Source organism: Chaetura pelagica, unplaced genomic scaffold (assembly GCF_000747805.2).
Source record: "Chaetura pelagica isolate M959 unplaced genomic scaffold, ChaPel_1.0 scaffold13, whole genome shotgun sequence".
Classification (NCBI taxonomy): Eukaryota; Metazoa; Chordata; class Aves; order Apodiformes; family Apodidae; genus Chaetura; species Chaetura pelagica.
Window position 1 is genome coordinate 2,147,438 of NW_009954543.1, and position 11,334 is coordinate 2,158,771.

The following is an 11,334-nucleotide window of genomic DNA, read 5'->3' on the forward strand; positions in this document are numbered from 1 at the left end:
ACTTACAACAGTGGATTTCTTTATGGTATGAAATAGGGATCTTAGAATTGCAAGTAATAAATATGATTTTGATAAGCAGTTGCACACAGGAAAATGAGAAATTTCTGAAAAGTTTTGTGTGAAGCACCTTCCTTTTCCTGTCCTGTATTACTCTATACTTATAAATAATAAAAAGGGAGATTGATAACAGTAGCTTTATGTAAGCAAGCTTAGAAATCACGCTCAGATAAGTGCTTTTGACCTAAATCTTGTAGCGCCTCGATCTGACATATAACCCCACAACTGTGAAATTCTGTATGAGATTTAGCAGTTTGAAGCTGCCAACTGACCCAGTCATAAAGCAGCCAGAGATAAGGATTTAAGGTACGATATGATACAATTAGACATTCACCTCCTATTTATTTCAGTCCATTTTAGTATTTAACCTACTTAAAAGTTGCAAGCTTTTTATTAAAATGTATATGCTAGTGTGCTATATAGTTATAAGCATTTAACAACAAGAAAAGACTCTTATAAATTAGATTTCTATGAATGAAAAGGGTAAATAGGAGATTCTTCTGCAAAACTCTTCTAGATGCGCAGAGATAAAGGATGGTTCTACCACACAAAATAATCAGATACAAAAATAGCTGTTCAGAAACAGCACACCTAAGGAGTACTTTAATCAAACATTTAGGTTACCTGCCAAAAGGACCATGATCTCTTCAAAATGCAATGCGGATTAAAGTGTTATCTAACACAAGCAGAAAACTAACCTTGGAGTGGAAGTTCGAAATGTGTTCATCATAATTTTCATGTCTTTGGATAGAGAAACCAGCTTTTTCAGCTAGATTGCAAAACTGGTTTAAAGTATTCCCTCGGAGTGGAGCAAATACCATTGCTTTTCCCTGGAATGTTAAAAAGATTTTATACATTTTTAAAACTGGAAGGGAACCAGATATAACATATGCCTGACCAAGCTTTTAATATACCCAAGCTGGAAAATTCAATTGTTCTCTTGGTAAAATACTAAAAATAGGGTAATACAAATAATTGCTCAAAATATGCAAATTTCTGTGATTAAACAAACACAAAACAGAAAGTAATAAATAAATATTTTCTTTAGAAAACTGCCAACTGCCATACATCTGCTCCTTTTCATATACTAATGGCAGCTTTGAATTACCAAAATAAAACACAGAGAAAGCATACCAAACATACATTCAGTGTAAAATCCATTTGTTAGTTCATGACCATGCAAAGATTGAAAAGAACTATTTTCCTTTCTCACACACGGAAGAATAACTCCCATTTGCTGCCAGTGGAATTACAGCAGTGTAAAACAAGGTAAAAAAGGAAGCAAACCAGACTCAATCATTAATTTTTTGAGGATATTTTAAACTACCTGAGCAGTGCAACCAAATTTGACCTTAAATTGGTAAATTGCATTTAAAGGAGGTCTTAATGATCTTGCATAGTAATTCTGGATCTTTCAAGATGAACAGGCCATTTTTGATGCCCAGGCAACACATAATGGTCCATTAGCTAATTTTTTGTTCATCCTCCTGTATTTAAGAAAGCAAAAATTATGGTACCTTTAACTGATAGATTTTAGACACTGTGTGCAAAGTACTAGCCCAAAACTTAACCTACTTGATATGGCATCTCTTGAAACCTTATTTGCAAAATTAATTCTAATTGGCTGAATACCGTGTTCTGTCACATGGAATGAAAACTGATTGAAGAGCTGTAAACAAAGGTTAATGCCAGCCAACAGCATATTACACTAAAGGGAGCCACAAAGTTTACTGTGAGTTCTTACATTTAACTTCTATACTAATGTGAGCTAAGACTCAATTTGGGAGGTGCTGTAATCAACCAAAGTGACCAAAAATATATTTTTAGGCATCTGAAGAAATTATAAAATGATCACATGCTCTCAAGGAATATTTGGCTTGAGAAAATGCAGTCTTGTATACCACATCAAAAAAACTGATCTGAAGAGAGAATTTCAAATGGGAACTCTGGAAAGTTATAATGCAGACTCGCTTAGTGAGGAAGACAGGGAAAATATCTGTGTGTTACAGCTCATACACACATAGGCTGAGACAACGTGCAGTGAGGCAGCAATAAAAACGATATCAGTATCTATGATACTACTGTGTACTTAAAGACTGCAACCATTAACACCACAGCACTGTATTTATTATCACAATACCCCTGTGAGATAGGGAAATACTGTTATCCTCTTCTTTCTCATGGGAAATTTAAGCACAAAGGAGACTCGACAATATCTGAAGCAACTCACATCTGTTCATTGTGTAGCTGTAACTTTAATTCTGTGGCTAAGTAATGAGTTGCAAAGGGGTGTAACTCCCACCAAAGGCACTGGAACTGCTTATGTAAATGTTAGGTCTGAATATAGGCTCTGCTCAGGATGAAAAACATTAAACACAGGAAATTCACAGTCAGTTCCCTCACATCCTTGGCATGCTTTAAAGTGATCAGAAGTGGGCAGCAAAGAGAGCCTTCAGCTGAGGATTTTCCTCCTGTTGCCATCTCATGCTCCCTAGAATATTCCTCTGCAGAGACCCTTCCTGAGACAAGAAGGATGAGACTCCTCTCGAGTCCTGCATCTTCCTGGGCAGCTTCACAGAGAGGTGACTGTAACAGGAAACATGTTCCCCACCCAGGGCTTACTGACCACAAGGTTCACGTGGGGACTTCAGGAGTGGCTAAACCTCATGAATGGAGGCTGCACACCCTACATGGGCCACTGACCCAGCAGCTTCAGTGAGGGAGCAAGCTCATATGACAGCACTCCTTCCCATATTTCCATTTGGAGTCAGCAGTCCATGCGGTCATTCCTTCTCACACTTTCTGTAGACTACTTCAAATTCAATTTGAAAGAGAAATACAGTAAAATAGAGTGAAACGTGGTATGAAATATCTCTTAAAACCAGACTGAAAATCTTGAAATATACTTTTATGGCTACCACTACACAGTAACTTTTGGCCAGCTCCTTAGTTGGTGTAAAAACCTACGGATCTATTGAATTTAGTGTGTATCAAAAACACCTTAGGATCCTGCCCTCAAGGATAAAACCCAAGAAACCATGATTAAGTCTAATACTCCAATAACGTCCTCAAAAGTGGCAAGTACTGTGGAGGTATGGTGGTCTATTCTAGTCCATCATAACCTGGGTTTAAAGCACTTTCTTGTCAACAACCTCATCTCTGTGACTCTGCTACATGTTCTGGGGGTGCATTCACATTTCTAATTTTAAAATGTTTTTCATTTCTTGGTTGCTGTACAATAAAAAAATTAGACCAGTGACCTGGATCTATACTGGATGGAACATGCAAAGGTTGTTTAATTCTAACTCAAAAGTGCCTTCCAGTTTAGAATGATGGTTAAAATTCAAAATGGCCTTTCCTCAGCTGGCAAAATAATTCCAGTAAACTCACAAACAAGAGGAAAATGTCAGTTACAATAGTCTGAAGTGTCACTAAAATAGTGCAGTAAGATAATGGGACAGAAGTTCACATTTTAGACATGACTATGAGTAAGTTTACTCATTAATCATTATTAAATGCGATCATATTTGCTGGTACTAGTCACAGCTCAATGGCATCCCATTGACTACATCAGGATTTTTGGTGGATAGGTCACAGAAGAACCAATGCCTTCATAAAAGACATTCTTCATTAGGGTTAATTAGGGAAATACGCAAACAAGTAATGGTTTATTCTGAGACTGAAATTCAAAGTAGATTTTAAGGATAGGAACAAATAAAACTAAATGTTCACAAATCAAGTAGCTTGCTTATAAGAGGAATAAAATATAGCAATTCCAGATGCATTTGTTTGATGTAAAATTTTAGTGTCGAATTCTCCACTTTTCCTTTTGGTTTTGCTGGCAATTATGTTCCCTGAATTCTTCTATCCTATTTGTATCCTAGTTACACTTGAAAGGTGTCTTACATCTAGGCTTGTCTTCAATTTAAGATTGTTCCTCTATCAATTTGGCAAAGTATTACCAACAAGGAAATGTAGCATCCAAATTTTAGACAAAATAGTTAATGTAGAAGAGTGAACTAAATCAAAGTAGTTTATGCCTTAGCATAGGCATAAACTATGCCCACAAACTACTATTAATTAATTCAACTAGCAAATGAATTCGCTATTAATTTATATTGCCTTTAAAGGCCAAAGTATAGTGTCAGATATTAAAGTTTCCTCTGATGTTATCCTTAGGTTTATACAGGCTAACAAGAACAGCAAAAATAGTAACTGTTTTGTGCATGTGATTGCATCTTGTCTTGGGGTCTCAAACGAGTATACATTTTTATTTGAGTCATTCAAACCATTAAAGCATATGCTTGAAGCCATCTCTGTTCAACTTGTCCTTTTTGGACAAAAGAGATCAGCTAAGGTGTCTGTACCTCCAGCTTCCACGCCACACAATAGTTTGCTTTCCTCTCAGTTACAAATTACAATGATTTGCAAGGCCATGCCATAACTCAATATCCATCTATATAACCATCCATAAAGAAGATTAGGCAAATGAGTTAAAAAATGCAGTCTGGTTAGTGGTTCAAAATTCGACAACAGCAACTCCTGCAAGGAGCAAGAATTTCTTAAGTTAGCTTAGCTGGTAAGAAACAGGAACCATGGCCTACAATGCATAGCAAATATGTACAGGCTATGTTTTTAATCACAATGTGCAGAAGCAAGCCAGACAAGGAAGACAAGCTACAAAAAACCATTTCCCTTTACTCCTTCTGCATTCACAAAGGACGGTAGTTCATCTGCTCTGAAAAACAAAGACATGTTCTGCATTTAAGTTAGCTGACTGGAGTTAAAAAGCAACTAAGCTAGGCCAGTTTTGGTTTAAAGTCAGTTTAACAATTCCTAAATTTTCTATAGATAGAAACTTGAAACACTACTTGAAATTCAGGGTGCCTTATTGACACTGTTTTAAAAATAAAATTCTCTGATTGGGCTAATCAGCCCAGGGAGAGAATATCTGTGTGTGTTCATACACAAATGCACGTGTGTACTCATGCTTATGGGATTGTAGACCACCAGACCATGATTAGCTATGAGCAGGAGACAAAGCAACTAATAGCTATTCCTCCATTCCATCTAGAGGCTGTAGCGACATCAGTTACCAGATCGCCTCTATACACTTCTCTTCTGGCCTGTAATATCCCTCTCCCCCACTGTCCTTTCATGGACCCAGAAGAGTGGGCTATGGGGCTACCTGAAGAACCAGGTGCAGACATTGATCTCAGCCAAAAAAACCCCAAAAAATGTTAGCATTTTTTTAAACTAGGATCAGCTTTGTTTTCCAGATCACCTCTAGTCTCCAAAATTATTGCACCCTGACAACTGATGGAACATCCTGAAAGTCACAATGCAACACTTAAGGCAGAAGCTGCTTAACCTCCCCTTGCTGCCATTGACAGAAATATCTGGGTAACCTTTTCCTCAGGGTGGCTACATTTCTCCTGTCTTACTGGCAGCCTTGCTCCACAGCTCATTAAAATAATTCAGTCTTAAGTAACTTGCCTTAGGTCACTCAGGAAAGTCTATGATAGAACTAAGAATAGAAACCTGATCACTCTTAGCAAAGAATGGGATTACTTAAATGACTAAAATGACTCGGTTTCTTAAGCCTTTGCACGTTTGGGTCTATTATTCCTCTTACAGAGAAACATCTCTTGTAAAAAAAGTGCAATACAGTTTCTAAATTAAGTTTGGAGAATGCATTGGTGACATGAAATACTTTTGTTTTGAAATTGAGTTCACCTTACTGAAAGATTATGTTAAGCATTAAGGGAAAATTTCCAGTTTCAAATTCCTATTTACAGCAATTACATCACATGTTTTCTCATATTCAGGCTTTTATATATTCTTTTTTGTTTTGTTGGGTATAAATATATGATCATAACTTCCTTCCTTCCTTCCTTCCTTCCTTCCTTCCTTCCTTCCTTCCTTCCTTCCTTCCTGCCTTCCTTCCTGCCTGCCTTTTCCTCCCTTCCTCCCTTCCTCCCTTCCTCCCTTCCTCCCTTCCTCCCTTCCTCCCTTCCTCCCTTCCTCCCTTCCTCCCTTCCTCCCTTCCTCCCTTCCTCCCTTCCTCCCTTCCTCCCTTCCTCCCTTCCTCCCTTCCTCCCTTCCTCCCTTCCTCCCTTCCTCCCTTCCTCCCTTCCTCCCTTCCTCCCTTCCTCCCTTCCTCCCTTCCTCCCTTCCTCCCTTCCTCCCTTCCTCCCTTCCTCCCTTCCTCCCTTCCTCCCTTCCTCCCTTCCTTTCTCCCTCCCTCCCTTCCTCCTTCCCTTCCTCCCTCCCTTCCTCCCTTCCTCTCTTCCTCTCTTTCTTTCTCTCTTTCTCTCTCTCTTTCTCTCTCTCTCTCTTTCTCTGTCTCTTTCTTTCTTTCCCTCTTTCTCTCTCTCTCTCTTTCTTTCTTTCTTTCTCTCTTTCTCTCTTTCTATCTTTCTGTTGGTGTTTCTAATTTCACAGCCTAGTAGACTGAGATCAGTAAAATTTCCTCAGTGACTCTCATGTAGAACATTAAGTATTTTATGAAGAGCTTGATTTTGATATGTTCTAAGGTATAAAACATGTAAACATGAGGCTTACTTAATGAAAAAAAAAATAGGCTGCAATATATGCATGAGGAGTTTTTTCATTTTTATATAAACAGAAATGAAAAGAAAAATATTCTTAATAAATACATACACAATGACACAGGTTACAATTGAAGGGATTACAAATGACAGAAGCCAACATAAAAACTTTCAATATCATACTTTTACTTTAATATGAAGACATTACTATCAAAGGAAAATACTTGAGAAACACTTTGATAAAAATAATCTCACGCTATCTTTGAAGCGGTTTCATTTATTTTACTACCCACTGTGTTCCTTATCAGAAGGCCAAGTATAAGAAGTTTCCTAGTTTATGATTAGGAAAGAATCTGATAGATTAGAAGACTCAATTGAAGTTGGACATAATAAGTATTAAAGTATTACATGACATTAATCCTGCCATTCCATTACTCTCTCAATCATTGTGCACAGACTAATTATTCTGAAGCCAGTGTTCAGGAGAAAATAGAAACATACTTACACTGGGTTGGAGTAATCTCTTTATTGCATCAACAAGGCTAGCTCTGTACTGGTCCAGAAACAGGCTGACATTGAGAAGAGAACAGAATCCAGATTAAAATGGGTTTTCAATTCTAATGATACTAATGCAGATAAGTACAAGGCTAATTACACGTGTTTACACAATGCTGTAAAAGAGGAACCTTGATCTACATTTCTGTCAGTTCAGGTACTTCTAAATATTAAAAAATAGATAAAATCATATATAATCTAAACCAAAGCTAAAATATCAGCTTGAAACAGACATTTAGGTAGCTGAAACTCAAAGATCACATATGCTAACTATCACAATACTGCCATATCAGAAATCAGGATCAATATACAGAGCTAACATTTCATATATATATATTTTTATGCAAGGGGAGGGTGCAGTTTTTTTAAAGTATTCTCTACTGTATTTCAAGTGTTACTATTAAGGGCTTTCTTTTTTTTTCCTTTTACCTTCTCAGTTCTGGCACTAATTAATTATTATCTATTATGTATATTTGTTCTATTTATATATCTACCTGTATCCCTATGAAGATTTAGAAGTGCCTACCCCCTCTCTCCCACAAACACTGTTCAGATACAGTGACCCAGATCATTCAGAGCCATCCTCCCTCAAGAGTGAAATCCTTCATCTCCAACATGGGTCCCGCAAGGATAGCAGCAGAGTCAATTTTCCCATGCAATGTTGCCAACATGCTCAGGCCTATTTTGGTGTGATTACCTCATGATTTGAGGGGATAATTCATTCTTCATGCCCCTCAGTACCTTAATGTATATACTAATAGTGGCAACCGGGGTGCCAATCACTCTTGACTAGATATTTGTGGACATGTAGTTACTGCGAATGAGAGCGCATTTGCAATGGTTAGGGAACAACTACTGGAGAACAACTGGTGCCTCTCAGTCCTTACTGCTGTGGGCTGCACTTACAGTGGCAGCTCAGATAAGAAAGTCTATCAAGCAGGCCACAAATTACATACAAATTATTTTTCATGCTTTCTCTGCAACGAAACTGCTTCCCAGCCCGTGTCAAGCTCAAGTTCCACACTACACAGCATTTTGTCCATTCTTTATGGTTGCTTTCTTTACTCCCCTCTCCTTTATTCTCAAACACTTTTTTCTGAAGAGATGTGGGTAGTTTTTTTTCAGGTTTGAATTTCTGATCAAAAAAACATGTAAACACTGAAGAGAAAAAAAGTAGTCTGCCCACCACATGCTAGTCACCAAGAACAGAATATGTGTGGATATTTAGGTAAGGACACTCCACAGCTACCAAGGAGTATACAGTATTACATATCATAGTGTGAAGCAGCTCTGTAAGAGCTGTGAATTTTTGCTACCCAGGGGAAAAAAAAAAAAAAAAAGAAGCAACCTCTCAGAAAACCTGTCAGTGACCAAATTTCATCAGTAAAAGCTGGTGGTACCTCACGTTGTTGAGAATGTATGGTACACTGGGTATCCGTACCTTCCTTAAAGAACACTTCATATAGAAGTATGAACTTCTGAATTTCTTCTTAAGATACCAAAATACTAGCTTCAAATTTCTCTACAGCCTGCCCATAAGAAAAATATAAACCTCACCAACTGGCATGATGGCCACCCCTCAGCCTTGATAAACCTTACTGGAAGAATCTTACTGAAAAAATGCTTGTTTAAATTTCATTAATTGAAACAGCAACTGATATTTATAACACCTGGGATTTTTAACCATATTCACCCCAGGTAGAACCCTATGCAGATAGATGCCATAAGACACTACTTGACCAGGAACTTAGCCACCTCCAGAAGATGTAGAATACAATGCATGAGACCTTTCCCAAAAGAATCACTAAAAATAATTTTCTTCAACATGAAGCCTTGCAAACATGGACACATTTAAGACTTGCTTGCTGAGATCCTGTGTAGACAGAAGTACACTCCAAATGAAAAATGCACTTAGAATATATATTTTTTTAAAGCAGCATAGTGGAAAAACAACTTTGAGGCAGCTTACCAGTGCTAAAATTCTTTTTTCATGGACCCGCGCATCATTCTCTATTTTTACATTGATAGGGGCACAACTGCTGCTACCAATCTTGTTCCTTTATAATGAGAGAACTATAGGCCTTTGTTCACCAGAAACAGTGCCTGAAAACTTAAAATTGTTACATGACCTGCCAAGACATTAGACAACTTCAATAATACCTTTTCTGTCTGACTCCCACTTGGTATTTTGGTGGTATGGGAGGTAGATTCTTAGCTCTCTTAGCTTAGGGAACCCAGATAACCTGGGACAGTTGCCCTGATTCTGCTCCCAAAATGTCCCTCCACTCCAAAAGGCCTGACCCTGAGAACAGGACCTACTTCAATTGAATACAGTCTCCAAAATTGCTGTTGCTCTGTGAGCCACATGCTCTGAACACAGGGAGCAGAGAAGGCTGTAAGCAATGTTAATGCAATGCAGTGACTCCAGGGAACATCTCTATCCTCCCTCTGAGTCGGACGATGCCTTGAATGAGGAAAATCCTAAAGAAGTCGTTAGATAATCTGTGCTCCAGACAAGGACATCACAGGATTTGGCCCATGCAAAAGAGATTTAGTCCCACAGTTTCTCTTACCGGTAGAATTGGTACGACTAAATATTGCTGAGACTACTGAAAATGTACCCAGGAGAGTCCTCTAAAGCTCAGAACAGGTCAGTGAAATAAAATAATATATTGTTCTAAACCATTCTCACCCAGTTTTCATGCCTCAGTTCAAATTTGCCTTAGTTCACCATGGCTTTAGTGGTAACGTCTCATGTTTATGTAGTAAGGACACTGTGGAAGCAGTAGCTGGGGACAGGAATAGCAAGGGTTTCTTGGGTCAGCACGGCACCTTCAGGGCACAGCAGTGCAGAGGTAAGAGCAGTTTATGATTCAGCCTTTGTTTAGGCAGTGCTCTTAACCTGTGAAATCTAGATGAACAGGCAGGCTATCTCATCACCTCTATCTGTCTGGGTTTTTTAAAATTGCCATTGAAACCAAAAGTGAAGTTGATACCAAAACTGTACATGAGTAACAGTAAGGCACAAGGAAACAAATGAAAAACCCAAGTAGATTCTCAGTTTTCTTCATACTAATATCTTTTTACCTTGTGCCTCACAACAAGAAGCATATATATCTTATAGACTCTGATGTGGGCTTATTTTTCTTTTTGCATATTTTGCAGCTGGTTTAGGTTACAGGTTTTCTTCAGACATCATTAAATTCATGCATAGGGCCTGGTGTACAGAGTCATTCATCTTTTTGTTTGCTTTCAACTACATGGCTGACATAAACTGAAAAAATCTGTACTTCCACATCGTCAGATTCCAATGCACTTGGAAGTGTGTTTGAGAAATAAGGCTTAAAATGAATAATAAATTTAAACTGAAGAGGGACAGAGATCTTACTGCATTGCTGCAAAGAGACTTCCTTATATTAAATGAAATAATGGAGACAAAAATTAGCACATTTAAAGATATTTTAAAAATACTTTCATTTCATTTCTACATTACTGGTGAATCCACAACTCCCTGTGACTTCAGCAAAAATTTCAGCAGTGAAAGTAATTTTGGAGAGCCCCCTCCTCCACCCCTCGCCTCTGTTGTGCAGATACTTATGCATGTGCCAAATTTAAAGAATATAATCAGTCTAAGTGAGGTAGGATATTATGCATTTCCAAAACGAGATGTGGATAGACCTTGTATTGTCTGTACATTAAAATTACTCATGAAAACTTGTTTCATGAGAATGTGAAAGACAAAGATTTTTCTGTTGGCTCAGTCCTACTGGCCTTGACTCTCTCCTTGGATTAAAAATCTCAGTGAATGTTTCCATAATAAAGAAGAGGATATATGCTTTCATTTAAATAATCAGACACAGGAGGCTCTCAAGAGCTTTCGAAGAATTCTGGGTTTTGGCTGGTCCATCAAGGCATCTGTTATTTCTCCTTCTCTATTCATACTCACTCCTACAGTTCTAGCACCTGCATGACTTTATATTCAGAAGTGTAGGTCAAAATGAAAGTCTAAAATTCTGGCAGCCCTTACCTGGCCTTAAAATTCTCACACAAAATATGAGGTGAGTGGACATGCTTTAAAAATTCCATATACTTCAGTATTTTTTCCAATGCATCCTTCTTCCAGGTGTGACTTCACTAAGATTTTTTTTTTCCTTATTTTTATCTCAGAGTT

At 37.9% G+C, this 11,334-nt stretch overlaps 1 protein-coding gene across 1 annotated transcript in view; it reads right to left on the bottom strand.

The window, feature by feature from the left end:
• CAMKMT (calmodulin-lysine N-methyltransferase) overlaps positions 1-11,334 on the bottom strand; it is a 202,955-nt gene that overhangs the window by 5,756 nt on the left and 185,865 nt on the right. Inside the window, exons 8-9 of the mRNA XM_010004938.1 lie at positions 7,114-7,177; positions 756-887 (exon numbers count right to left, since the gene is read on the bottom strand). Of these exons, the coding sequence (XP_010003240.1) occupies positions 756-887; positions 7,114-7,177 (196 nt within the window). The remainder of the gene's footprint in view (positions 1-755; positions 888-7,113; positions 7,178-11,334) is intronic.